The sequence below is a fragment of the Colossoma macropomum genome, unplaced genomic scaffold (assembly GCF_904425465.1).
Source record: "Colossoma macropomum unplaced genomic scaffold, Colossoma_macropomum, whole genome shotgun sequence".
Classification (NCBI taxonomy): domain Eukaryota; kingdom Metazoa; phylum Chordata; class Actinopteri; order Characiformes; family Serrasalmidae; genus Colossoma; species Colossoma macropomum.
In genome coordinates this window covers 24,290,089-24,317,509 of record NW_023494801.1, presented here as the reverse complement: position 1 = coordinate 24,317,509, position 27,421 = coordinate 24,290,089, and the positions used below count along the sequence as shown (strand labels likewise).

The 27,421-nt window shown below is 36.9% G+C and overlaps 2 protein-coding genes across 7 annotated transcripts; both read left to right on the top strand.

The window, feature by feature from the left end:
• The first annotated feature begins 2,766 nt into the window (after positions 1 to 2,766).
• Positions 2,767 to 12,730, top strand: LOC118821468 (transmembrane channel-like protein 6). Of its 6 annotated transcripts, none has more exons than XM_036590091.1 (19): positions 2,767 to 2,868; positions 3,305 to 3,393; positions 4,028 to 4,126; positions 4,485 to 4,604; positions 4,968 to 5,076; positions 5,169 to 5,253; positions 5,552 to 5,809; positions 6,719 to 6,894; positions 6,996 to 7,140; positions 7,945 to 8,100; positions 9,805 to 9,953; positions 10,571 to 10,604; positions 10,788 to 10,885; positions 10,959 to 11,054; positions 11,143 to 11,218; positions 11,360 to 11,493; positions 12,124 to 12,297; positions 12,390 to 12,468; positions 12,574 to 12,730. In XM_036590091.1, exons 1-19 carry the CDS (start codon positions 2,816 to 2,818, stop codon positions 12,637 to 12,639), a joined length of 2,196 nt encoding a protein of 731 aa, XP_036445984.1. In that variant the 5' UTR covers positions 2,767 to 2,815; the 3' UTR covers positions 12,640 to 12,730. The 6 variants fall into 6 exon arrangements, with proteins under 6 accessions (XP_036445984.1, XP_036445983.1, XP_036445985.1 ...); XM_036590090.1 differs by having other exon boundaries at positions 10,514 to 10,604; XM_036590092.1 differs by having other exon boundaries at positions 2,810 to 2,868; positions 3,305 to 3,821; positions 10,514 to 10,604.
• Positions 12,731 to 13,431: 701 nt separating this feature from the next.
• Positions 13,432 to 18,155, top strand: cenpx (centromere protein X). Its single transcript, XM_036590161.1, has 5 exons — positions 13,432 to 13,782; positions 13,873 to 13,924; positions 14,069 to 14,122; positions 15,115 to 15,203; positions 16,051 to 18,155. The coding sequence occupies exons 1-5, from the start codon at positions 13,747 to 13,749 to the stop codon at positions 16,063 to 16,065; spliced, it is 246 nt and encodes an 81-aa protein (XP_036446054.1). The 5' UTR covers positions 13,432 to 13,746; the 3' UTR covers positions 16,066 to 18,155.
• The last annotated feature ends 9,266 nt before the right edge of the window (positions 18,156 to 27,421 follow it).

The window sequence follows — 27,421 nt, the reverse complement described above, 5'->3', positions numbered from 1 at the left end:
GCCTAACTTGCCATTTTGACAGGCTCCTAGCTAAGTTGATGACTTTGCTGGTTATCACATTACCTGAAGCATGCCTACTCTCTAACTCTCCTGAAGTTTGCCAGCTTTGGTCACTATCTGACCATAGACCTGCAACACACCTTGTGTGTGTGTGTGTGTGTGTGTGTGTGTGTGTGTGTGTGTATTAACTTTTAATGGGAACCGTTTTCTTGTTATCAGGATATTTTTGTGTCTGTAGAATTTGGATCGAATGGTTGAAATTACGCAGCAGAAATTGCTACTTAAAAATTAATAGCACTCACACACATAAGTAAACTGTGATGTTGTGACATGTAAACTACATTCAGGTGCTCTTTCATTTGGGCCTGCACTGCTCTACTCCCTCCTTCTGCTCCCTTCTGCTGCTCCCTGCAGGTCTGGCAGCTGATTTGACCACCAGATGATTATCAGGGGTCATGCAATCAAGATGCAAAATACAGGAGATCCTAAGGGTCCAAGACCACCTAAATAATCTATTGGATCCCCTGAATGTCTCAAAATCTAAATTCTGGGAGGGTCTCTGAAAATAAACTTATCATGAAATTATGCCATTCGTGAGGGAAAAATAGACACTCAAATACAAATTCAGGTAAAGGTCGTTATTTATCCTGAATTATCCCTATTTAGCTTCTGTCTTTAATATTATATGCAGCACTGATGCGGCTCAGCGTGGCGCTGTAGCAAGTTAGTTGACCCTGTTGGTCCTACATAGCCTAGCAACTATAACTATGCTCAGAGTACCTCTTAAAAATTTTACAGTATGCCGAAGCATATCTGTGAATCTGATAACTTGCCCAATTTCCAAGAATTTAGTGAAAAGAGTGAACTGTTACTTATTTCTCAAATCGAAGACAGAAGAAAAGATGTGTAAGATCTCAAGTAATGTGTGGAAGAATGCAGTACCAAACCAGACAAGAGCCTTTCCAAAACTCTTGGTTCAAAAGTGTTGAACCATACACTTTGATACCACTGAAGCTAGCATGAGCGCCGCTAAGGCAAGTAAGTTAGCAATGCTAGTAGCCAGCCAACATGGGACCTCCTAAAACCAGTATTTTGCACACTGCACGCAGCAACTGATGGGTTAAACATCCCATCAACTTGCTGAATACTAATAGACAGTTTGAAGTTCCCCTTTTACTCCTTATGGTTTGGAATCTCCCTTATGATGTCTGAATACCCTGTGTAGTCCACTTTGCAGAGAGCTACTAGGGCTGATGGAAGGCAACAATATTCACACACACCCATACCCCCACATAACTATGTGCCTACGTTTCAACAGTCTTGCAGCTCAGTATGTACTCTGTCGCCTGCTGTACCATTGTGAATAATAATTCTTTTGGGGATATTTGATCCTTCAAATGCCTGAAGAAAAGGCTTCACAGTTATTGGGTGACAAAACATGTTCCGTAAGGCTGACTAAATTACACAACAGAATACATCATTTTCTAATACACACATCACGGCACATTTTACTTATCACCTTCCTTTAAGCATGTACAGCCACAATTATGCATGGAGCCTGAAAATATAAAGCCATAGTCACAAAATGACACTTCATGCAGCTTCTATGGCTCTGTGTTAATGTGTTAACTAACTGTGTTAATAGCTATTTGAAAGTTACAAGCACATTTTGTCTTTTAGTGCAAAGACTGTAACTAATAATTACCTTGTATATGCACAGAGGAAATAGAAATGTAATGTGTAAATGTAATATGATTTTTAAAGAAGGCCAAACGCTTGTCTTGCTATAATTAACTATAACTTCACTATAGTTTTTATGAAAGTTTGTATTGCCCAAATTTGCAGGAGTCATGCAAGAACATATTGAATGTTACATTGATATGTTTCACCCACCTTAATGTGTAGCACTGATAGATTCCTTAAGATGGCAGTATACTGCTACATTGATACAGAGGAAGTACTTTAGCGCACAGGGCTCTACAACATCAGTGTCCAAAATCAGAGGGCCATTGCACAGCACAGTCTAGAGTTTTTTTCTGCTCTACCACATGTTTTAAACATGCTACAGGCTCTCCTACATATGAGAACTAAATGCTGAGTTGAAGCAAGTCTGTTTGAGCAAGAAAACCACAAAATATGCAGGACACCCCTGCTATGCATTATACAAAACAATATGATTTGCCAACTAAAACAGTCAATGTAGTCAAGATATATAATACTGCTCATTATAAGATTGTTGTAAGATTTTTCAGCTTAATTCTAGATGTTTTTTTTTAGTTTGTTTGGAATCCATGTAAAAAGAATTACTCTTTAAGTAAGTGACAGAAAGGACAGATAATTTCAAAAAGCATTATTTTGCCTGAACTATTGTGGTTTAGGAGAATGGCAGTTGGAGGTTACATAAAGTAGATTAATTGTTATTCCCTCTCCAAAAATGGGGATGAAGTCTTACAGAAGATTCCACCCAGGTGCCATAGACTGAATAACTTAATTAAATTCAAATGTAGTGTAGAGGAATATCAGAGCCTTAACCAACAGCTTTAACTTCAATTTGCAAATTTCCCCACTGAAGCTGTATCATGAGTCCAAATCTCAACAAGCTAAAATGAAAAAAGACAAATTGAGTTACATATTAGCTGGCATCCTGTTATTGGTTGTTTAGCTTCTCCACCATGTGAAACAGTCAAACTCCTTCTCAGATGACTGAACACAGAACTGTACATAGAAATGTGTGAATGTGTGTGTGTATGAGGTGGGGGTGGGGATGAACCTAAGAAAGCAAAGAGGCACAGAGAACTTCTCACACTTCGCTGGGATGGCTTGCAGTGTCAACAATGCTGTGGTCTGCCAGACAGAACTGCATTCTCAGTAAGTTAAAAAGATCTAAAATAATTTCTCTAACAATAACCGTCAGAATTACCATTAAAGTATTTTGTGCCTTTACATTTCTCAACAATATTGTTCTTAGCCACCATTGTCACAGTTTATGACTTGTTATCCAGCTACCTCTAAAATGGGAAGTGCTTTTGCAAACTCACATACCTTGTTTATGATCTGCTTGTACATGCTGCTGTTTTCATCTATTGATTACCTTTTACTGCTGTGAAATATATACATTTTTGTGATTGATCCCATGAATTTTGTCACCTGTATTATTGCTAGAACTTGCATTTCTCTTGGCTTCCTGCCTTTTCTGTTATGGTTATTTATAGAGTATCTGCTTTGATGAGTATTTCCTTTTACATGAAAAGATGCATGAAGATTTTGTGTACATGTGTGCACACAATTGACCTTGTCTCGCTAGATGTTCAGAGGACAATGGCCATGAAACAAGTTCCAATACAGATGAAGACTTTGAGACAGTTGAGATGGACTTTATGGGGGGAAAGAGCAGTAAGTATGAGTACAATTCTGTAAATGTAAACACTATACAATCTTATAAATAGATGTGCGAAAAACTGCTCAAAGAGTGTCATGCAGGCTAAAGTTTGATTCGGCCCACCAGAAAGTTATTCTAAACCCATTCATCACACAATGAGATAATTGTTTTATTTGTTATAATAATTGTTATATTATTAAATAATATTACATATTACTATATATAAATGATCAAATTCTTAATTTCCTTATCGTTAGTAATATTGATTTTATTATAATAATATCAGTAATATTTTTGTATGTTAGTAACAATATGTTCTGTAATGTTATAAAATACAATTTTACAATCTCAATTTAAATCCTACCTACCTTTTTTTATTTGCATATTGTTTTGTCTTTTTGGCCCACAGCCCATCACTAACACTAACCTTTGACCCCCCAAGGTAAACAGTTTGGACACACCTGCCACTGAGAAAAAAAACACTTTTGGAGGTCTAAATAACCTTGCAAATGATTTTTTAAGTGTCTTGGAATGTATAGATTGTGTTAGTGGACTCCTCTATGTTTATATTTGCTCTGACCTATCACTTTTTAGGTCACAGCAAATATAAACATAAAACCTTGTGATTTTGCATATTTGTTGGCCCAGCACACATAGATAAGGCTGAGCGGACAAATGCTTTCACCAGGAATAAGTGGTCTGCTGCCACTCAAAGGGTGCTGTCATCCATGCCAAGTCGCTCAGTGGGTAAGATGGCATTCATTATTCCATATCAGTACTGTTTTTGTTACAGTAGTTTTTGTTACAGTTACTGTAAGCTGAATTCTCCTCACTTTCAACATAATGGCACAAAGACCCAAAGAAAATATCCACTTAGGCCACTGTTTAGTATTTATTAACAAAATGTGTTTTAATTGTAAGCCAACCAAATCATCTCAATTAATCTTAAAACATACTTTCTACAACAACTTACGACACATAATTAAGAATTAATGGTAGCTAATGATCAATGTCATATTTTGCAACTTCATATCACATTCTTTTCCCTTTTTTAAAGCTTGGCTTTAACATAACAGATTACAAAGCCTTCTTTCCATGTCATAAGGATGGAGTGCAGCTGTCCTCTCGCAGCGGGATCACTCTTCTGTGAAAGATTTCTCCCAGGTCCCTGGGACCAGCAACAGAGACAATGACATGGAGTCTCATAAAGGCCTCATTCATGAGGGTTAGGACACATATGTTTACATACAGTCTGTCAGTACATGAATATGAAGTGGCATTGTTTTTTTAAGCAGAAAATGCTCACATATTACATGAATAAATATATTATCATATATATTAAATATATACATATTTTTTAATTATTAAAAAATGATAATAGTCTTCTATTACTGCATAGACCAATTTCAGAATAATGAACAAAAACCAATATTGTGCAGCCCTATTCATATTTTATCTCATGTTTTTGCAAACAATCATGTAGGGCCTTGATATATATACTGAGCAAGTCTGATTGTTAGATTATGTTACTCTTTTAATGTGTGCATGTGTCTGGATGTGTACAATCTTGCTTTTTTGCGGGCCATAGTGCCCCAGACGAGGCATCTGCTGAGGACCCTACAGGCTTTGCCTCTTGACGAGTGTGCGCGTAAGCTGCGTGTGATGCCCATAAGTCTGACTGAGAAAAGTGAACTCAGGTATGATAACAACATTTTAGAACCTCTAGAGACTTAAAATACAGTCAGGTAATGATGTCTGTTTTTGCTTTGCAATCCAAATTTTTCTCCAGAGCACTGGTGTGTCGTGAGAGAAGGGGTCAAATTCTTTCAGTGGAAACTTCAAGAAATAGTCACTTTCAAGTACGCCTTGGAAAGGTGAATTTGTTTTTATTGGAAAAGGCATCTGAGTAATCTCAGTTAGTCTCAAGAAATACTTTCTACAAAAACTGGCAGCTCATAATAATTCACCATTATAGAGTAGAGGCCAGTTAATCTTATGCAAATTAAATCATGCTCAGTTGTGTGAATTACCATTTTTGTTCATTAGAATTTGTTAGTGAAGTATCTGTTTAACATTACTGTGTAGTCGATCAAGCATGAAAGGCTTTTTTTAAACACTATATTCATGTGTTGTTTTCTTGGACATGTGTGTGTATGTATATGTGTTTCACAGAGCCTTCGTGGCGCTCGACAGGGTGTTCATTCCCTGCTGACCTCTGTGCAACTTTGGCATGGGGCATTGAAGCAGGTTAGTGGCCGCTTTGGGACTGGAGCACTCTCTTATTTCCTCTTCCTCAGGACTCTACTGCTGTATAACGTCTTCCTCTCCCTGATCATCAACCTTTTCCTGGTCCTGCCTGAAGTAATCCACCACCCACATCACAGTGCTAACAAGATCAGTTTCATGGGCCTCAACATTTTTACTGGCACCGTAAGAACAAACTTTTAAAAGCCATGGCATACTGAACCAACATTCCCCAAGATGTTGGCTAGCTTTATATGGTCAAACTTTCATGAAACACTGATTTTTATGTGCATTACATAATAAAGAGTTTCCTGCAACTAATTTGAAACTTATTTGAAACTCAGCCACAACAGTTGAAGCCATCTGAACTTTGCGAAAAGTTTCATGAATCAAAATGCTGATAATGCACCACATGATAACATTAAGCAGCAGTATTTCAACTGTATTCACACATCATGAACAATAAAATAAAACAGACCATGGTCTTTTGGAACATTGTTGCTTATTAGTGATAACCAGTTAGCTAGCCAGTAGCCACTTGTTGCAATTGCTTGTGTGAGCATTTTTTGCTTGGGTAGCCTGCTATGTCATTATCTACAGTTGCATGCAACAGTTTGAACAACGCCGGTCATATTTTTTCTGCAAATTTCAGTTTTTATTTATTTGCTGAGTTTAACATAAGAAGTCTGTTCTCTGTAGACGATGTGTTACCTTATTTTCACTTAGAAAATCAACAAAACATATACATATACAAAACATATACATATACATATGTAAATAGTTGCATGTAAGTTTCACTGAGCCAAGATAGCCTATGGTTGGCAGCTGGCCCTGTAGTCTCCAGAATAAGAACTGACAATCCACCAATGTGCATGAACCAGTGTGCACGGGGTTGGGCCATGTAGAGACTCACAGCAGTCATATATATAGCATACTTATAGCATAAGTATAGCATACTTACCCAAGGTTTGGGTTTTTGTTGGTGTATATTGGAGAAAGTTGTGTCAGTGTGCCGTGGCCTATAAGCATTTGAGCACTCTGCACCATTTAATTGGAAAAGTTTGTTTAATAATGTTTTTTTTTTTTTTTCATTAGGGCATCCTTACTAACTCTTTAATGTTTTATGGCTACTACAACTATACAGAGGACAAGAGCTGCAGCTCTGGCACCAAAACTGAGCCTTGCAATGCACAGGCATACAACATACGCCTGGCATATTTACTAACTATTGGGACAGGTCTGTTTGCCACCTGCATAATGCTTGTCTACAGGTTAGTTTGTTTGTCTGCCCAGATTAAAAAACGTTTTAACTGCTTTTAAAGAAGATTGTCCATGACTGAAATTATATATATATTTTTTTTTTCTTGAACAGTGTGTTCAGGACATTAGGGGGGAGTTTTCACGTGTTTAAATCTCATGGCAACATGGCTTTGAAGGTCTTCAGCTCTTGGGATTTCAAAGTTAGCAAAATGACATCTGTTCAAATGCAGGCAGAGAACCTCTGCACACAACTAAAGGTGAGAGAGTTTTGGTCTAAGCAAGACTAAAGGACATCTACACAGATGCACAGAGACAGCAGATTTAAATAGCATTTGAAACTGAGATGAGGTTAAGAAAAAAAAAAGAGAAGTATGCAAGGGTGTGATAGTCAAGCTGCTATTGTCACTTAAAATCTGAAGAGAAGGTTTGTGTAATGCTCTTCAAATGTAACACAATGTTCTATGATTAAAACAAATGTATCAATCAATTGCAGTATAAATGATTAGCATCAAGTGGTTTGGTATAGCATTGTAGGAAACACTACTGCCTTCCTGCTTGGGCAAGCACAAATGCCAATAAGAGTGTTTGGGCAAGGCTCATAATGCAACAATCGCCAGCTTCTGATACATAATTAAATTTTAAGTTGCTCTGGCAAAAAAAGCACCATAAAAATGTGTAATGTCCTGCATGTGGATTGTGTATGTTACTGTGGTAAAATGAATGATTTTTGCATCTCTAAAAAAAGCAGTTTTAGTAACTATGAAATATGCTGAATTGAATCCTTTACCTACACTCGTTAGACATACAAAAGAACAATTAGTGTAACTGTAGGTATACTATTACTTACTGTAGCCCAACAGTTGCCACACAATTTGTAATCCCCCATCCACAGCATTCATGGGAGGGAAAGGACCACACCACTGATAAGATATTATTTAAGTGGTGGACCATTCTCAGCACAACATAGTAGTGTCATGTATCAAGAACAGCAGTTTATATTTTGCTGCCCTTTTAGGTGATTTTTTTGTCCTTTTCGAATGTTAGTGTTTCTCTTTTGATAGGAGATGCTTTGTGAGCTTCACTCTGGAAATCCAAAAGGGAAATTGACAACCAGGCTGATCTGGATGGCTCTTCACTTCACCGCATGGGGTATTTCTCTGACCTGCATTTTCTGCTGTGTGTTGACTGTCTACGTCTTCTCTGAAGACAGAGAAAATGTAAGGAAGACATGAAGGCAACTGTGGAGTGGGTGGTCATCATGTATTAGGTGAAAGGTTACTTTTTAGCATTCATCCTATAATTCAGAAATGTTTGTGCATGCAGCAGAAAAACAGATAAGCGTATCAGCAGAAATCACATTGCAAAACATGCTAACAGAGCTGCCGACCAGTCGTGTCTTGTTTACACCCCTTATCACTTGTCACTTCTCACTTCACACTTGTCAGCGACCTCAGAGATGTTATTTAGAACATAGCTGTTAAGTCTCATGGTTTACTCATGACTTATTTTTTCCTTTGCCACATAGTGTTGATTTTGCTCACTGACATTTAAAAAGGCTACAAAAATGAAATTAGAAATGTGTATTAAATGTCCTAAATTTTCTTTTGATGGGCTTATTAATTTAATTGCATTGAAAAGTCAGAACTAGGAGAACAATTTTGTAGTGACTGTAAGTGTGCTGTAAATATTGTAGCATCACAGGAGATTTGACATGCTGGTCAAAATGGACAAAAAGAGTGGACAGAACTCAGGACTAATTTACACACATCTGTTTCTGATCGTTTTATATTATTATTAAGTTTATTGATCAATGTCTATTAGCCATCTGCCACCCCCATTTTTAAAGACATAAGTGGAAGCAATAAAAACAAAAAGGCCTTTAGACAAGAGACTTTTTGCTAAAATCTACAGGATTCCATCAACTATCCACCTATTTCTATCATGGTTAAGTTCACAGGTATGTTATAACCACCCAAACTGCTGTAGTTTAACTAGTCTAGTAAAGCTTAAAATGACTTCATTTGAGTTAAATTTCACCGTAATTAAAATGTCATTTTGTGAACTATTGCCAAACTGTTTGGATGAATTCTGTTCCTTGTGTGTGCTTGTAACATTCTCCTCTTTCTTTCTCCACTACACAAGCATGTCTAAACTCATCAGTGCTGAAGTGTTTTTGCAGCTGGGAGCTGCTCTGTTCTCATTGGCTTTCAAACATAAATGTTTTAAATTTAAATTTATTTCTTCTAATTGGTTCATGAGCTGCAGCACACATTTATTTTTTACTCAGTCACATTATTAAAAGTTAAAGAAGTAAGTAGAGAAGTAAAAGTACTTTATTAGAAAGTAACTAAAAGTAAAAGGAAATGAGTAAAAGTATGATTTAACTCTACTCAAAAAAGTACTGTTCCTGGGAAAAGTGTACTTAAGTAATGTGATGAGATTAAATACAATCTGTTACTTTCCACCTTTGATTAGGGTGATTAGGGTGAAAAAATGTTGGAGTATTCCTTTAAGAGTAACATGCTAACCCTTCATCTCCATTTTACAAACTGAACCATACGCAAATCTCAATTTCATCTAAAAGATCCCAAGATTTTCTAACGTGTAAATGTAGCAAAAAAACATTAACAATATGTACAATTGCAACAATGCAGCCCAGTTTAATAACATGCCATGCCAAAGGCCAGGCTGAAATGTGAAAATTGGACTGATGTATGATGCTGATTAGGCCTGGAAACATATGTGTAATGTTCAATTCATTTTTACAATGTTAAATTTGCTTTGCAGTGTAGCTCTCTGTGAGAGCCTGAACAGAGCTGATGTGAAACTGATTCATTAATGCTTTAACTATTAAGCTAATGTAGGTTTGAAAATGCAACATATGTCCTTTTTTCTCTCTGTTTCATTGTTTTGATCTATAGGTAAATAATATAAGGCCAGATGAGAGTTTGTTGGCACTGCCGTTTCTAGTATGTGGTCTAAATCATCTGATGCCTAGTGTCTTCAACATGGTGGCATGGATGGAGAGCTATGATTCACCTAGCCTTTGCATTTATGTTGCCATCATAAGGTCAGTGCATGAACATTTAGATTTGGTGAAATAGTGATGAGCAAGCATGAACAGAATGTCTGCTATGTTTTTTCCTTAATATTTGTCTTATTAAAAAAAATACAGCAAGTATGACCTATTTGAAATATCATAAGCATGTTGTCTGTGTTGTCAATGTGCAATGCCATACCTCGCATACAGTCACATGCAAAAGTTTGTTTTGTTTTGTTGTTTTCTAAGTAAAAATAAGTATACATCCTCTACAGAGAACACACTCTTGCAGATTCTAATCCACAATTATTGTTTAACATAAAATATGGCCTGTGCAGGAGTTATGACACATTTTATATTTTATGTGTTTTTTTTGTTTGTTTGTTTTTTGTTCATCACTGTTTCTTCTCTTTAAATGACACACATAAAACATGTAGATATGTAGAACAGAAAGAGTCTGAATGGAGGCCTGTAATAATATCTGGAAGAGCAGCAGTTTCTTACAATGTTTCAGGCCATGGCAATAATGTTGTGATGCAATAAGCTCATCCACTGAAATATACTGGTAAATCTGTACTTCTTTTTGGTAGGAATTTGTTTTTGAAAGTAAGTACTCTTGGTGTTCTTTGTTATCGATGGATGGGCAGTATTGCTTCTCCAAAAAATGGAACAAGGCTTGAGGTAAAGTGTGACACTTAAAAAGTTTTAAAAAGTAATGAATTTGCATTTAAAAAATGGATACATTATGGTGATTGGCACATTGACTTTTCTTGTTTGTTCTTTATTTGCAGTAAGGCTTTCATTCAGAACACTTACTAAGAACTGACAAAATTTCCTAATAATGTTTCCCTTTTTTGTGATTAGTGCTGGGAGACGTTTGTTGGGCAGGATCTTTATCGTTTCCTATTGATGGATCTAATATTTGGTGTGCTGCACACCATTTTTGGAGATTTTCTTTGGAGGTAAGTCATTCTTATAGCATTTTAGAAATGCTATTACTAGAAGGTTATCTTCTCAATCTTATTGCTTCCACAGGGCTTTCACCCAGGGAGTATTAAGAAGAAAGAGAAAGCCCGCATTTGACATTGCGCGAAATGTTTTGGAGCTCATCTATGGCCAGACGCTTGCTTGGTAATGTTACTACCTATATGAAAGATATAACATGTGTAACCTTTGCAAACTTTTGGTTTGATATCTTTTCTCTCTTATATTTTTCCAGGTTTGGGGTTCTGTTTTCCCCACTGTTGCCCACATTTCAGATTGTGAAACTGATACTTTTGTTTTACTTAAAAAGGGTAATGTGCTTTGGAAATCAGTACATTATATTTGTTATAATATATTATGTTATTATATTAATGACATTTATATGTAGTTTATTTGTTATGTTTATTTGTTGCAGTCATTTTTATTGCATACTAGTCCAATCATTTTAACAGGCTAGTTTGATGATGAACTGCCAAGCACCTAGGAAGGCATGGAGGGCCACACAGATGACAACTCTCTTCATCTCACTCCTCTGTTTCCCCTCATTCCTTGGAGCCGCTGCAGGCATCACATACACAATGTGGAGGTATGAAGACCCTTTTGATTTCCTTCCCACAGACAGACTTGAAATGTATTGGTGCAACTCCCCGATAATGTGTCATCAATGTTTCTCAATTCCAGTCCTGGGAGTTACACAGTGATGCATTTTCCTTGCCATTATATCCCTCATTCAATTGAATCAAGGTCTTCAAGTTTGAATCTTGTGTGTTGGTGCAGGGAAAACAAGCTATGCACACACCAGTTTCCTCACAAAATAACTTATTGTGCAAACAAATGTACACATTGTCAGGTACACAAAAAAGTTAGTTCACACTTTTTATCTATGCAAACCAACCCCTACTGGAGAGTCGTTAATTTTGTTGTAAATATTTGAACTGGAAGTAGTGGTGTGTGGCTGTTTGGCATTTTTACATGCATCCTCGATGGCACTCCTTCTTAAAAGCCTGGTTTGCAGCATTTTCCAAACATTAGCAGACATCAGCATGTTAACTACTGACTGTATTAACTACAGAACAATACATTGTGCTTGCAGTGATCAAACATTTAAGGCATTATCAGACACAAGTATGCTGTTAATTATTTTCTTCATCCTGTACTACCAGAACCATTGTACTTACCTTAAAAATTCTCTGCATGATACTGTCTGCTCTCTCAGACTCGAGCCATCATCCATCTGTGGGCCCTTCAGGATGCTCTCCAGTATGTTTCTCGCAGGGAAGGAGTGGAGGAAGAGCCTAGAGACATCCAACCCCAGCCTGACCTGGCTCAGCTGGGCATACACAGTATTAGAGAATCCCCTCTTTCTCTTCACCATTGCAGGACTTTTCCTGTGAGTGTGGGGCTATAAAAGATGATTCTGTATGGTTCTCTTTTCTTGGTTGCTTTGATTCTGTTTTGACCATGATATATTTTTGTCCCTAGACTTCTTATTTACATTCACATTCAGGTCGGAGATGGTCAGAGAAGAATAATGGCCTTGTTGCAGAAGCAAATTGAAAATGCAAGTAGAAAATTAAACTTAGCTTCCAATCCACTACTTTCTTTTTCCTGAATCTCTTCTAATGGTTTTTGTATTTATTGTATTTATGTTTTTCTGTTTTTCTAGGAGGGTGAAGATAAGAAGTTTCTCATAAATAAGCTACAAGTTCTCCATGAGCAACAAGAACTTTAAATATCTGTTCCTGATTTAATATTTGCTCTTGAGTAATGAAGTGGGTTAAGCTCCTAAAATGTATGACAACTTAAATTAATAAATAAAAATATTTTAATTCACATCTGAATGTGTTCCTCTATGTTGGGTAGGCAGCTGCAAAACAAAATCATCCAGTTTGATTGGTTCTAGTCTGTATCCCAATGAATTTTGCGTGAGACTGCTGCTGAATCTGTTTCGGTACGGTTCTCACTAAAGCCACACTAAGTGTGCATAGAGGGAACTTGTGTAATTTTATGGTGTAGCATGTCATGTGACATATTAATCACATAATGTCACGTGTGTACCCTGATAACTAGAGGATTGTGGGCCACTGTTGGCCTGCTGATGGCAAAGCTGGTGATCCACGGGTGTTTTGGTCAGCATTTTCCCAGCAGCCCACTGGTGGTTAAGCAGAGTATTAGAAAAAATTCCTCTTATCATCACTCATTTTCATTTTCCAGTTTACTTATTTTCCTTCCTCCCTTTTTTACTTATACTTTGTAAATTAGATTAGTAAATCATTCTAATCTAGCACAGTGTCAGCAACAACATTTTCTATAAAATCATTTTATATTACACTTTTTTTCTCTCAGTTATTTGTAATATTTGTCTTAGTTTATTTTGTAAAATAAATGTCATTTAAAACCTGTTTGAGGAGATTATAAACTAGTTAGAGCTTATATGCAGGACAATAATCTGGGTGGTCCGAAGGTGGACCAATAGTGGCAAACAGTCAGCAAGGCGCCGACCTTAATAAGCCAGCGGACCGATTTAGATCTGGGTGCTTGTGAACATGTGTTTTTTAGACACTTCGTAAACTTTCGTGTGAAATGCATGTAGCTTTTCTCTAAGAGAACGAAGTGTATTGATTGTAGTATGTTTTTTTTTTTTAAACTAACCAAAGATTTGCCACAGCGTCTTTGATGCTTTCTTTAAATGTCTGACAAATCGGCATTAACGGTGTTTTCTCCACTAATGCGTACAGTCACAGTAAGAGGGCAGCAGATCCAGCTTCACCTGGTGTAGTACGTTAGAGAGAAGAAGTAAAGCAACCAATGACAGAAGCGGCGCGCTTATGTTGAAACAATGGCTGGTACAGAACCCGAAATAATCTTCAAAAAGGTAGGTTTAAACAGAGACGCTGAAGCTGACTAATAGTTTGATGTCAGTTGTCCAAAAATTCAAGAACCTTAACGCTGCATGTATTTGTAGGAGACCATCAGCAAAGTGTTGACGCTGTTTTTCAAGGACGACAAAACCAAAGGTCTGATAAAAATTGCAGCCCGAATGAAAATCCACTCAATTGTCGTTGTCTGAGGGACGTTGTAGTAATTTAGATAGCTGCTGAACACGGTTGATTTTCGCTTTTGTCACCTTGCTAACGTAGATTTTTCTTGTTTTCCGTCAGCCAGTAACGATGCCGCCAGTCTCATGACAGAAATGTTGAAAATTTTCGTTATAGGTAAGTTATGCCAGTCATGTTCACTATTAACAGTTACATGTTTGAAAAATAAAGATACGATTTAGGTTAAGCCAGTTCATTTGGCTACCTAGCTAGCTAATTTACATGATAAGCAGCCTATGTTTTACCTTAGGGATTTGTCGTATAAAGCGTCTATAAAAGTTGCTATATCATATTTTCTAACAAGTACCCAAATAGCAAATTTGATACGGCCCATAACATACACAACACATACCGCATGGAATGATGGCACAGGAGAGGCTCAGATGCGGTTGCCAGAACTCTGCCCGTTTGGGGGCCGCATCTCATCTAGTTTCAAACCACGACTTGACAGAACTGACCCACCACTCCAAACCACTAGTGCAAAAGCTAGGCCTGTTGGGTGGGACTTCCACTGTTGCATGCTGCCACCAGGCGAGGTAGTGAAGGGTAGCATGTGCTTCCCCCTTTTTTAAATTTTAAATGTGGGCAACTTTTGGCTCACATATAGTTTACCCGCAACACTGCTAGGCTGTTTTGCCGTGTTTCTGCAAGACATGGCTGACATCCGAATGCTGTCTGGGTAGCTTGGCTAACATCATCCAAGAAGTTGCTGACAGTCTTTCAATCTTGTGGAAATGTGTTGGAAAAAATGGCTTTCTTAAAATTGACTGAAGAGAAATAAAGAGGAGAAAACAAGAGATTTCTCTGGGGCCCCTGAGTGGAGTGATCTTATAAACACGTGTTAATAACACTAACCTATCGTCATGCGTTACACCAACATCTTCACACACACACACACCTTCTAAGCCGCTTATCCTTCTGGTCGTGGGGGGAGCTGGAGCCTACCCTAGCAGTCATTGAGTGGAAGGCAGGATACACCCTGGACAGGTCACTAGTCCCTCGCAGGGCAGACAGACATATACATTCACACACACATTTCAACATTGTCAGCATCCTTCTTTTTTTGCATTTATTCCCTTGAAATTCTTACATTGATTCCCTGTATTCAGAAGCAGCTCAGCGAACGATGAAACAGGCTGAGAATGAAGACAGCACCGGTGTGGATTTGGAGCATGTTGAGAAAGTTTTGCCTCAGTTGGTGAGTATGTAAGACATTAAACAAACGTGTCTAAATGTAAGACAAATTATATATTGAACTGAGTCACTTAATTGGCTAAGTTGCATACTGTGTTCAAACTCATTTCACAATTTCAGCTTTTTCTTTTGGGAATCAAACATTACTGTAGTATATTTGTTTGGACCTGAGTGGGTTGAGCGGCAGATTCTCTTTGCCACTAAAGAAATTTTGTGTCATGATCTTGGTTTCTAAGACAGTTAGTACTGCTTTCTTAAGACTGACTCTTACCAAGTTCGATTTCTGTACAATGATGGTGATGGGAACAAGAAATTGCAATGACTACAATGCAAATATAGCCATTTTTTTATATCCAAAATTACTAGTCAACCTACCCGTGTCTTCTAAGATTTAATATATATATATATATATATATATATATATATATATATATATATATATATATATTTAATTTTCTGAGATTTAATATGTTAAAATAGTGGTAAATCTGTTTTCTGGAAAAAAAATCTAAAATCTAACTATTTGCTTTATTGTCCGGCATGTAATTTTGTATAATAATTTTGTGATGTAGCTTTTAGAGGCATTAATGACTCACTTGATAGGACATCTGGTGCCTATCAGTGCTTTGAGAAATTTTAAATTTTGTTTGAAGTTTCTGTGGAATGAAGCATTTCGTATCAAACAACCTCTAAATGACTTTGTTTACAAATGACTTGGAATGTTAGAATTACCCTTTAAAAGAGCTTTCCTGTCACTTAGCACTTTAACGAAGCTTATAGTGGTCTGACTTTCTGGTGATCTCTTTGCTTGGTCACACTGTTTATTTTTCATATGAATTTTTTCCTTGCAGCTTTTGGATTTCTGATGCTCTATCAAGGGTCAGTAGATGGTGCCATAGTTTTGCTGAACTGATGCAGCCTGGACCTTTCCTATCATTTTGCAGAAGTGATTTTCCACAGTCTAAAAATCTATATTCTGCAGTCTTCAATCAGCTATAATGTATACTAAATAGAAACAAGACAATGTGACCAGTCAGTTGTACTTTTATGATTTATCATTAAGAGCCACTTTAAATCAAGTTTAGGCTATTTAACACCGTTGGTGGTGATTTTAAAATAGTCTTATTTGTTTTTTGGAAACCATTTCAGTTGCTTAAATGTATGCATCTCAGTTGTTTACACAGTTTTTACACAAAGTTTACACAGTCCTTTTTGCAGTTTTTTGTGTAGGTTGCTCCTGTAGCGTGGTTCGAGAAGCATCCATAAGAGAATGCACATGTTTCTGTAGGCCACCTGTGCAGGGCTGAGCAGCAGGTGCTTCCAGCACGCTTCTCTCTACTCTTCCATCAAAACCTCTTGAAGCAGTTGGAAGTAATTAGAGTAATAAGGGAAGCAGTGAGCCCCATAAATGATGAGTGTCAGGAAAAAGGACTATACCCCCAGCTACTTTGAAGTTTTCCTTGTTTCTTTTTGCTTCCTGCAGTGTGGTTTAGTTAGAGCTATCTGTTAGATGAGGAGCAGCAGTATGTGTTCGAATATGCATGTGTGTGAGAGTGTCAGGCTGTGCCCACACACATGGATGGGACAGCAAACAGAAAGATGAAGGTGTAATTTTGGAGAGTAGACATACACATAATTACCCTTTATGTTGTTTGAACATGATATGCTTGAAATAAAATCTTGTTACATTAACTTGCATTAAACATAAGAACATTTTTTCCTTTCTACCCAGAGAAAAGAACTATTCTGTATCTTCTTAATGTCATTTACCTCTCGTAGACATAGTAAAGTTTTATTCAAAATAAGTGTGAGATTTAAGCAATTTACTCCTATTTTTGAAATTCAGCCCCTTAAACAACCCTTGAATTTTCTCACTTTAATCAAAATATTGTCTCACAGAAGTCTCAACTACTTTGTGTCTGACTCATCTCATCTGAAGTTTAACTTAAAAATATTTACATAAGAAAAGTATGAGATCATTAGTTTATTATATAGCTCTCTGTCTCTTACATCTGCTTGCATTTGTTTACAACAAGCTAGAGGACAGTATAGAGTATTTCACAATTCTGACCGATTACTGGAAGATAATACATTCTGGATGGATGTGAACCTATCCATATGGACACACAATGAAATGTACCAGTTTGGATATTTGATGATGCAAAAAGTAGTTATTCATATTGTGCCAAATTTATAATTTGAATATTTAAAATAAGAAAATTAAAGAACCCTATATGTAACCTATTACATGTAACTCCACCACTCTTTGAACTCCCTGTTCTACACCATTCTCTTTGAATGGCTAATTCCATGGCTTTATGTGAATGAATGAATTTTGGAGGTCTTTGTGCATGTTAGAACAATATTGTACAATTGTTATTACAAGCATGCGCTACTGTTCAAAATTTCTCATAATGTTTTCATACACAGTATGAAGTTGTACAGTTCAGATGTTAATATTATAAACTAGTTACCAAGATGTATTTTTGAGTGTTTAAAGTACTTTGGGTAACAAGGCATCAATAAATTGTAAATCATAAACAGTAATAGTGTATTTACAGTAATTTGTCATGTTTTATGCCACAAGATTTGATCACCTAGTTATTAATTTTATTACAATTCTAGATTTTATATAGCTTTGTCACCACTTTTTTTAAAAACAGCTTTCTGGCTTCCTAATAATTATTTGAAATATGTAAAATTATACAAGACTAGCAAATCAGAATGCAATTATCTGCAATCAAGTAGGTTTAATATTGTCAAAAACGTTTCCCTTCTCATGTTAAGTCCACACTTAAAAATGACGGTTCTTCAAGGGTTCTTTAGTAAAGAAAATTGTTTTATACAGAATTATGAAAACGCAATGAACCCTTTGTATGATTAAAGGGATGTTTGCATCATGAAAGAGTTATTCAGATTGATGGAGAATGTGCTGTAGATGGTTCTGCATAGAACCTTTTTGAAAATGATTCTATATAGTACCAAAAAGGGCTCTTCCATTATAACAGACAGGCAGACATCATAACAATAGAAGCACCCTTTTTTAGTTCTATATTGAACCATCTACAGCACTTTTTTCATCTGAAGAACTGTTTCATTTTGAATGTTCATGGTTCTGTATAGAACCATTTTCTTTACTAAAGAACCCTTGAAGAACCATCATTTTTAAGTGTGTACAAGAAAGATTGTTATGGCAGTACAGTGTTTTGTTTCAACTAGATTTTGCTTTTTGTGTTAGACAAATTTAAATGAGATTTAATAATTTCTCCTCTGTGCTTTTCAACCAGAACTGTGATACATTTTGTGATGCATCACAGTTCAACCAGAACTGAGATGCATCAAGACAACCTGAAATCAAAATTTACCTTTTTTTTTTCCTTGTTAGTTCCTGTCTGTGACGGTATTGTTTAAAAGGCAAGTTTAGTTTTCCTGTAATTTTCCATTAAAATGTACCAAATTATCTTTGTCTCTAAAACGTCTTCTGATTTTGGATTACATCACTGTGCACCAGTGGTTAGAGAAACTCCACTCCACAAAAGTTTTACTTTTACTTTTAGTTCATTTCCAAGTGAAACACGTACAGTCACAGTACAGAAGTAAAATGTGTTATGATTTCAGTTGACTGGAAGTCTTTTCAGTCCTGTTCTGGAGTGTCATTCGTCTCTGAAACCAAAGTAGCAAATAAAGTCAGTGTAAGCCTTTTATAAGAAAGCATAAGATCTCATTCAATCTTTTCCAGTTATCCTCATTTTGGGAGTAACCAGTATATTTAGAAATTGTCAAAGCTGCCTAATTTCTCATGTGCAGTGATGTTTGTGATTGATTTTGGGTAAAATAAAGTGCAACCCCATTTCAAAAAAAGTTGGGACGCTGTGCAAAATGTAAATAAAAACAAAATGCAATGATGTGCAAATCATTTAAACCCCTTATTTCATTGAAAATAGTACAAAGACAACATATCAAATGTTAAAACTAAGAAATTTTATTGTTTTTTGAGAAATAGATGCCCACTTTGAATTTGAAGCCAACAACACATTCCAAAAAAGTTGGGATAGGGGCAACAAAAGGCAAAGTTGTGTAATGCTACACCTGGTGGTTGATTGGTAGCAGGTCAGTAACATGATTGGGTATAAAAAACATCATTAAAATATTCAGAGAATCTGGAGAAATCAAGGGACAAGGCCAGAAACCAGTATTTGCTGGCCATGATCTTTGGGCCCTCGGGCGGCACTGCATTAAAAACAGACATAATTCTGTAGTGGAAATCACTGCATGGGCTCAGGAACACTTATGAAAACCACTGTCTGTGAAAACAGTTCATCACTGCATCCACAAATGCAAGTTAAAACTATAAAACACAAAGAAAACATATATAAACAGGATCCAAAAATGCTGCCACCTTCTCTGGGTCAGAGCTCATTTAAAATGGACTGAGGGAAAGTGGAATGTGGTCCAACAAATCAACATTTGAAATTCTTTTTGGAAATCATGGACACTGTCCTCTGAGATAAAGGGTTAGCTCATCTTGTAATCTGTGCACAGTTCAAAAACCAGTATTCATGATGGTATAGGGGAGCATTAGGGCACATGGCATGGGTGATGTGCACATCTGTGAAGGCACCATTAATGCTGGAAGATATATACAGGTTTTGACAACATATGCTGCCATTTAAACAACATCTTTTTCAGGGAAGGCCTTGCTTATTTCAGCAAAACAATGTCAAACCACATTCTGCATGTATTACAACAGCGTTCATCCGTATTAAAAGAGTCTGGGTGCTAAACTGACCTGACTGCAAGCCAGACCTGTCACCGCTGAAAACATTTGGCGCATTATGAAATGAAAAATATGACAAAGGAGACCCCAAACTGTTGAGCAGCTGAAATCCTATGTTAAGCAAGAATGGGAAAACATTTCACTTTCAAAACTACAGCAGTCGGTCTCCTCAGTTCCCTAACACTTGCAGAGTGTTATTAAAAGAAGAGGTGATGAAACACTGTGTTAAACATGCCCCTGTCCCAACATTTTTGGAACATGTTGTTGGCATCAAATTCAAAATGGGCATATATTTTTCAAAAAACAATAGAATTTTTCATTTTCAACATTTGATATGTTGTCTTTGTACTATTTTCAATGAAATATGGGGTTTAAATTATTTGCATATCATTGCATTTTGTTTGTATTTACTTTTTTGCACAGCGTCCCAACTTTTTTGGAAATGAGGTTGTAAATCTGTTGTAAATTATTGAAGTGAGCGTTATTTCTGTAGTTCAAATGTGAGCCTTCATATGTAAGGTCTTTGGTCGTGGTGGTCACTGTTTAATGGACCTATGTGCACCCCAACTGTGCACATCAGTTTAATAGACGATGACCAAACTGCTGCTTTTTCTTTACCGTTCTGTTGGAGCATACCAACAGTAACTATACAAACTAGAAGTCATTTTTATTACATATTTTAAAAATAATTTTAAATTTGCCAGTGCAAAAAGAACGAAAAACAAGAGATTTGTAGTTTTATTGCTGTGTAATTTATTGGTATATAATAGTGCATATTTAAAGCCATAGGGAACCTAAATCTGTGTTTTCTTTCTAAGTAGGTTAATCTCGCTGTTGTAGTCACACAATGTACATGAACATTTACATTTACAGCATTTAGAAGACACTCTTATCCAGAGCAACTTACAAAAAGTACTTTGTTGTCTACCTAGAGAAAGTGTCTTTGCTAGTTACAAATAGGTTAGAGAGAAAGCTAGTCCTGAGCTCAGATATGCTAGAAACAAAAGCCCATGTTGATACCCAGAGAAAAAAAAACACTTAAACATAGCACAATACAATACATTTCAATAAGTGCAGTACAATAAATTACAATCACGCTTAACTTAATGCTCACTTAAGTGCTGTAAAAAGCCATATGTCTTCAGTCTGCATGTGAAGACCGCAAGAGAGCCTGCTGTTCGGACAGCCAGTGGGAGTTCGTTCCACCACATGGGAGCCAGGACAGAGAAAAGTCTTGATGCTTGTCTTCCACGCATCTTGAAGGATAGTGGGTCAAGCCAAGCTGTACTTCAAGCTTGAAGGGCTCGAAGTACAGTTTGAGTTTTGACCATTGCCATTAGGTAGGGAGGCGCTGGTCCGTTTTTGGCTTTCTAGACAAGTATCAGGGTTTTAAATCTGATGCGTGCAGCTACAGGAAGCCAGTGAAGGGAGCGCAGCAGTGGAGTGACATGACTGAACTTGGGAAGGTTGAAGTCGAGCCGTGCTGCTGCATTCTGGATGAGCTGCAGGGGCTTGATGGCCTGCGTAGGAAGACCAGCCAAGAACGAGTTGCAGTAGTCAAGCCTTGAGATGACAAGAGACTGAACTAGCACCTGGGTGGTCTTTTGAGTGAGAAAGGGTCGAATCCTCCAGATGTTGTACAGGAGAAATTTGCATGACTGAGTCAGGTTCACAATATGAGCTGGGAACTATATCTGGCCATCCAGAATCCCACCAAGACTTCTTTCATTCCCTCACAATCATTTTGCAACAACTTTGCAAGGTATCACAAAGCATTTGTAAGGGAATGCAAAAATATTACAAAGAGATACAATGTTGTGGGAAATATTTTTTTCTGCAGTGGCCTTTTAGGGGCTCAGTAGGGCAGAACTAATCTTGTGTAGTTGAAGAAGATTTCAGTCTTGTGCTCTCATCGGAATATTGGGACCACATCATTTAAACATTGCTGGATGTTTAATATGACACACATTTTTAGCATCATATTACCATTTTTAATATTTTACACTATGTTCCCCACAACTTATTAACTAATACAACTAATAGTCATTAATTACTTTATTGACATAGATGTGTTTGTAAAACCCACTTGAGTTTATAGAATTCTAGAAGCTATTTGATTCTTTACTTATATTTGAACCCTATATAAAGTTTATTATCCAATCACATTAATTTGATCTCTATAATGTTGTGCATTATTTGACTTATACTTATACTTGACTTATATTTTGCCAACTAAAATCCTTAACAAACTCCAGTTCATTCAAACCCATGTAAAAATCTTACATGTGGCCAATTATTTCCCTACATTTAAAGTATAAATGTCATATGTATTTGCATTATGTGAATTAATTACTTACCTATCCATATGACTACCATAATGAGTAAACACTTTCATTATACAAAAAGAATATCTATTTGTTGTGTCTTACATTAAATGGCAGTAACATTGTTTAAATCCGTGCCTGAGCTCAAATGTGCCACACACACACACACACACATCTTCTAAGGCGCTTCTCCCAGCTGTCATCGGGCGGAAGGCAGGATACACCCTGGACAGGTCGCCAGTCCAACGCAGGGCAGACAAATGTGCCAGTGCATTTTATTTTGTGATTTAAGCTTAGAATTCTATTCAAGCCTACTGGGCCAAAAGTAGAGATACAAATTGTTGTATTTCAATTTTATTGGAAAAAAAAAGGAGCTCCTTTGCCAAGATTCAAAATACATGTACACCAATAAACAGTTCAATATTCTACTATTCAATATTAATTCAATCTTCAACTTAATGAATACTTGTAATTACTGCTTCATATCTGTATATATGCCATGTCTACAACAGTGGCGAAATTGGGATCTTCACATAGCTTCTGAGAAGCGTACCTCCTGTAAATGCTGAGGATTCAGTAGGGAGCCCCTGGCTTAGCTGATAAAAACATAGACAGCGTCAGCCACTTGGGCATTTTTGCTGAGACCACTTCTAACTGCTTTTGGCGCTTGGCAGTTAGTTTGGGCCTGAGGTTTGGCCTTCTGCTCTGCTCTTCTGATTGGCTGGTGCTCTTGAAGCCACAGGGGGCAGAAAAGACTCTTCCGGAACAAGTGAGGTGGATGATTGGGTCAGTGACCTTGGCATGCAGCTGAGGAGGAGGAAAGGGTAGAAGGGATGAACAATTACACCCTAACCAGGCTATTTCTGGAACCATTATTTCCCTTTTTTCACTAGTAATGCTACGTTAGCCCCTTTTTTCAGAGGTCTTAGGTGCATTCAATAAAAATAAGGTAATCCCCTTACATAACAAGTCTGAAAGCACAGCCATTCAATTAGTTTTGCGGGGCATCTAAAAATAAAGTACCGCACTCTAGTGACGTCAAAAGGGTGATAATAATTGTGCTGACCGGGCCCTGCAAAGCCAGGAGGTTAACAGAGCACTCTATTTTTAGGCACTTCAAAGACACATTTTTAAAACACTGTTTTTCAGGCCCTCTATGCACTTGTCTTTTAGGCTTAAGAGAGGCTGCATTTTAGCATCATGTGTTCCTGATCATGAGAAGGGCATTTGCTTGGTAATATTTATAATGGGGCATCTAATGACTGAAATCTCTTTAGAGGTCTGTTGGGTGTCTCGTGGCAAACTCAGCATGGTGTTGCACCTCAATCGGACCTCTTGTACTATGAAGCACTTCAGCAAAATACCACAAAAAGGCCTTCCCTCTGAATAATTCATGTTCATTGTAAGAAATTTGTTGTTTTTTTTCTTTTCTCTAAAATATCAGTTTGTTTCTGAATTCGGTTAACTACAGCTAACATTAATGGTTTTCATCAGTTGTACAATGGAGTGGAGCTGGAAGCAGGCAAACTAGACAAACTCACCTCAACAAGGACTTATTTTTCATTAGAAATGTAACTTACAGTATTGACAGCAAAAAGTAACTTCCAGTATAGCGTAGTGTAAGTTTAGCGTAGTTTATGTTTGGGGTTCATCAGGAGCGCTTTATGCATACTCTTAAAATAAACTTGACCGAAATAAACTTGGGAATATTACATCAAGTTTAGTGAGCTGCATTCAGAATGGTGAGATTCCACAAAAACGTATTTAAAAAATTAACTTAAAAAAAGATTTTACTCGTAAAGTTAAGAAAGTGAGCCCAAATCTTTTAAATTCTACCTTAAAATTAAACTTAAGCATGAACATGCTCATGTCTCTCAGCTATTAGAGTTTACTATTATACCATTGAATTAAATGAAAGAATAATTTTTGCTTGTATGTAGTGGCTAAACACTTTCTTAATCTACAGCTGTTTTGTTTATCTCTAAGATGTGCAAAGCAGAAAACCAGGTGTGGAAATTAATATCTTTTTGAAAAGAGTAATTCATTTCAGGTTTTCAGTGAATGAATGTAGTATCATATCTATGAAGTATTAATGACTTAACATTTTAATTTCATCCACATAGATGTACATATGTAACATGTAATATATTGTACATAACTAATAATTTTGGAGATATAAACCGTAAGACAGTTAAAGTTATGAGTTCAACACTGAAGCTGGGGAGCTACTTGACCTAGCTTTCAAAAAACTTGAGGAAAAACTAAATGAAAATGAGAATGTTATATAAACATTTTACAATAGTCACTCACTGTTTTAACATATAAGCAGTTTTTTTGCAAGAGCTTGCAAAATAATTTACCATTTTGTTTTACGGTTTTCTCCGGCAGATAGTGCTAGTTAGAAACTAGCTCTGAGCCAACGCAAGCTGAAAAATGTGTAAAGGCCATTTTTGGCAGAATTTAGAAAGTGTTTTCCTAAATGCAGGTGCTACGTTCAACTACGTTCAAATTTTAATAAATGAAAATTTATTTATATATTTTTTTTTAAAGTGAGCATTGTCAAGCACAAAATCAGGTCCAAGCTCCCAGTGACCAAGCTAGGGGTGACAATAGTAAGGAAAAACTTAAAAGTATACAGATTAACAATGAAAAATATTACAGACTATGCTGACAACCTGGCAGCAGTAGGTGAAATTTAGTATGAGGACAAAAATTGTTAGTGTAGATTGAGAAAACACAAAGATGATCAGATGCTGAATAATCTTCTGATTTCTAATAACCTACTGAATTTCTGTGTAGAAAATTAACAGACCAACATAAGTCAGATGCATGTCAGATGAGGCTTAAAAAACTAAAAAAAGGAAGAAGAGGGAGCAGAAGCTGGGAACATATTTTAGAAGATCTGTAGCTGTGAGTGTCACATGCACTCATCCGTCTGTATAAGGCATGGAGTCTATATGTTGCTCTCCATGTTTTCTCAATTGAATTAGATTTATAAAAATCATGGATTAAAATTTGCCTTCTCAACAAATCAGCAATTAGCATTTTACATGATAATGCAATAATGCACTGTGAGACCGAAAACAGATGTTTTAAAGGCTTCCTGTTTTAATTTTTACTATGCATGATTTGTTATTGTTCTTATACAATACAGTGAGGTGAAACAAGTATTCAGATGCTTTTGCTTTTGTGGTTTAATTTTCTTGCTCTGTGTGTGTGTGTGTGTGTTTGTGGAAAAACAACCCCAAAGCATTATCCCTACCTCATAGACAAGCGTGATTCATCACTCCACAGAATACGTTTCCACTGCTCCAGGGTCCAGAGGCAGCATGCTTTACACCACTCCATCCGACGCTTGGCATTGTGCTTGGTGATGTAAGGCTTGCAATGCAGGCCATGGAAACTCATGCCATGAAGTTCCCAGCACACAGTTTTTGTGCTGATGTTAATCCAGAGGAGGTTTGGAACTCTGCAGTCATCAAGTCAGCAGAGTGTTGATAACTTCTATGCACTATGCGCCTCAACACTCAGCGACTTTATGTGGTCTGCCACTTCGTGGCTGAGTTGCCGTGGTTCCTAAACGTTTCGATTTTTCAATAATACCACTCACAGTTGATTGTGGAATATCTAGGAGGGAGGAAATTTTGTGAACTGACTTGTTACAACAGTGACATCCTATTACAGTGTCACACTTGAGTTCAGTGAGCTCTTTAGAACAACCAATTTTTTCACAAGTGTTTGTAAAGGCAAATTGCATGCCAAAGTGCTTGATTTTATACACCTATGGCAATGGGACTGAATGAAACACCTGAATGCATTAAAAATGTGTCCCCATACTTTTGTCCATATTGTACATATGTAAAGGTTAAAAACAAAATTAAAATCATTCAGAATGCACCTGGTGTTATTATAAAAGATGTGACCATTTATTGGGAAATTTCATGAAACAAGTAGCAATCATGGTGAAGGGACCTTGTGTAGTTGTTCAAGTTGATTAGAAGTAAAGCTTATCATGATCAACTCTCTCAACTGAAACTGCATTGTCTAGCAGATGGCACTGTAGATATGAGTCTGAAATTGTAGACAAAGTGTAAGTTTAAGCAGAATTTCTACAAATGATTGGAATGACCAAAACAGTAAAATTTTAAACACAAAATGCAGAAAGCATGTTTATCCCATCGCGGTTACTCTAAAATTATACATTAAGACATAAGAGGTATGTTTGGGCAACAATGTTTTGGATCTGTTTGGTTATGGCAAGAGACGAAGGAGAGGGATTTTCAAACTGCTCCGAACTTTGTATGGTAGAAAACCTAATAAAAGAAAGACTGAAAGGCAGATATGATTTACCAACCTGTCTTCACATCAGAACTGCTTGGCCTGAGGGAGGAATAGTTCAGAGTTATTTTTCAAACGTCACAGCGCAGCAGTCTGATAAAGAACAAGAAACTGTCAAAGCTGTCCCCTTGTAAAAATATATGTTATTATAATAAATCACAATAAGGTAAAGGTGACAACTGTATTTTGAATGCCAAACTGTGAAAGTTGTATTACTAAACATGAGATTTAAGGGTATAGAGTTTAAAGAGTCAATGGCCTTCATTTTCATCCTCACACTTAACCTCCCTCTTGATATTTAGAGTGCTTCTCCGTCCGACACATAAAAAGTACAGCCACTCCAAAAACAGCACTAGCACAGATCAAATCTCTTTGAGCTGTAATTAAAAAAAAAAACAGCGCCTTTGAAAAAACAGTGATAAATTTGTGAGTCCTTCAAAGGAGCCGCCTTTGCGTTTATCTTATTGTCTGTAACACAAAAGGACCACAGCCTGGTGTAGTACCACTTAAATCACTGTCTGGTCCTTCATGGAAACTTCTCAGAACACACTAGGACAAAGACCAGGACAAGAGGCCGTTTGAGTGGACCTGACTGGCTGGGGGATGGGAAACGTTGTTGACTGACTTGGGAAACTGCCCATGGTGCACATGACTTCTTTCACCTTCAGTGCTGTTGGTGTTGTCAGTGCTACAGTTGCCATGAGCTGCTGGTGGTCAGTCCTCACTGGCTAAAGGATTAGTTGAACAAAAAATAGACAAACACTGGCCGTTGGGTTGGAATGG

Bases quoted from the DNA above. Each gene is read 5' to 3' on its own strand.
- LOC118821468 (XM_036590090.1), top strand. From the start codon at position 2,816: ATGGCTTGCAGTGTCAACAATGCTGTGGTCTGCCAGACAGAACTGCAT. The intron at 7,141-7,944 runs GTGAGAGAGTTT...CTCTTTTGATAG, and splicing joins ACCTCTGCACACAACTAAAG to GAGATGCTTTGTGAGCTTCA. The intron at 8,101-9,804 runs GTAAGGAAGACA...TTTGATCTATAG, and splicing joins TCTCTGAAGACAGAGAAAAT to GTAAATAATATAAGGCCAGA.
- cenpx (XM_036590161.1), top strand. From the start codon at position 13,747: ATGGCTGGTACAGAACCCGAAATAATCTTCAAAAAG. The intron at 13,783-13,872 runs GTAGGTTTAAAC...ATGTATTTGTAG, and splicing joins CCGAAATAATCTTCAAAAAG to GAGACCATCAGCAAAGTGTT. The intron at 13,925-14,068 runs GTCTGATAAAAA...GTTTTCCGTCAG, and splicing joins CAAGGACGACAAAACCAAAG to CCAGTAACGATGCCGCCAGT.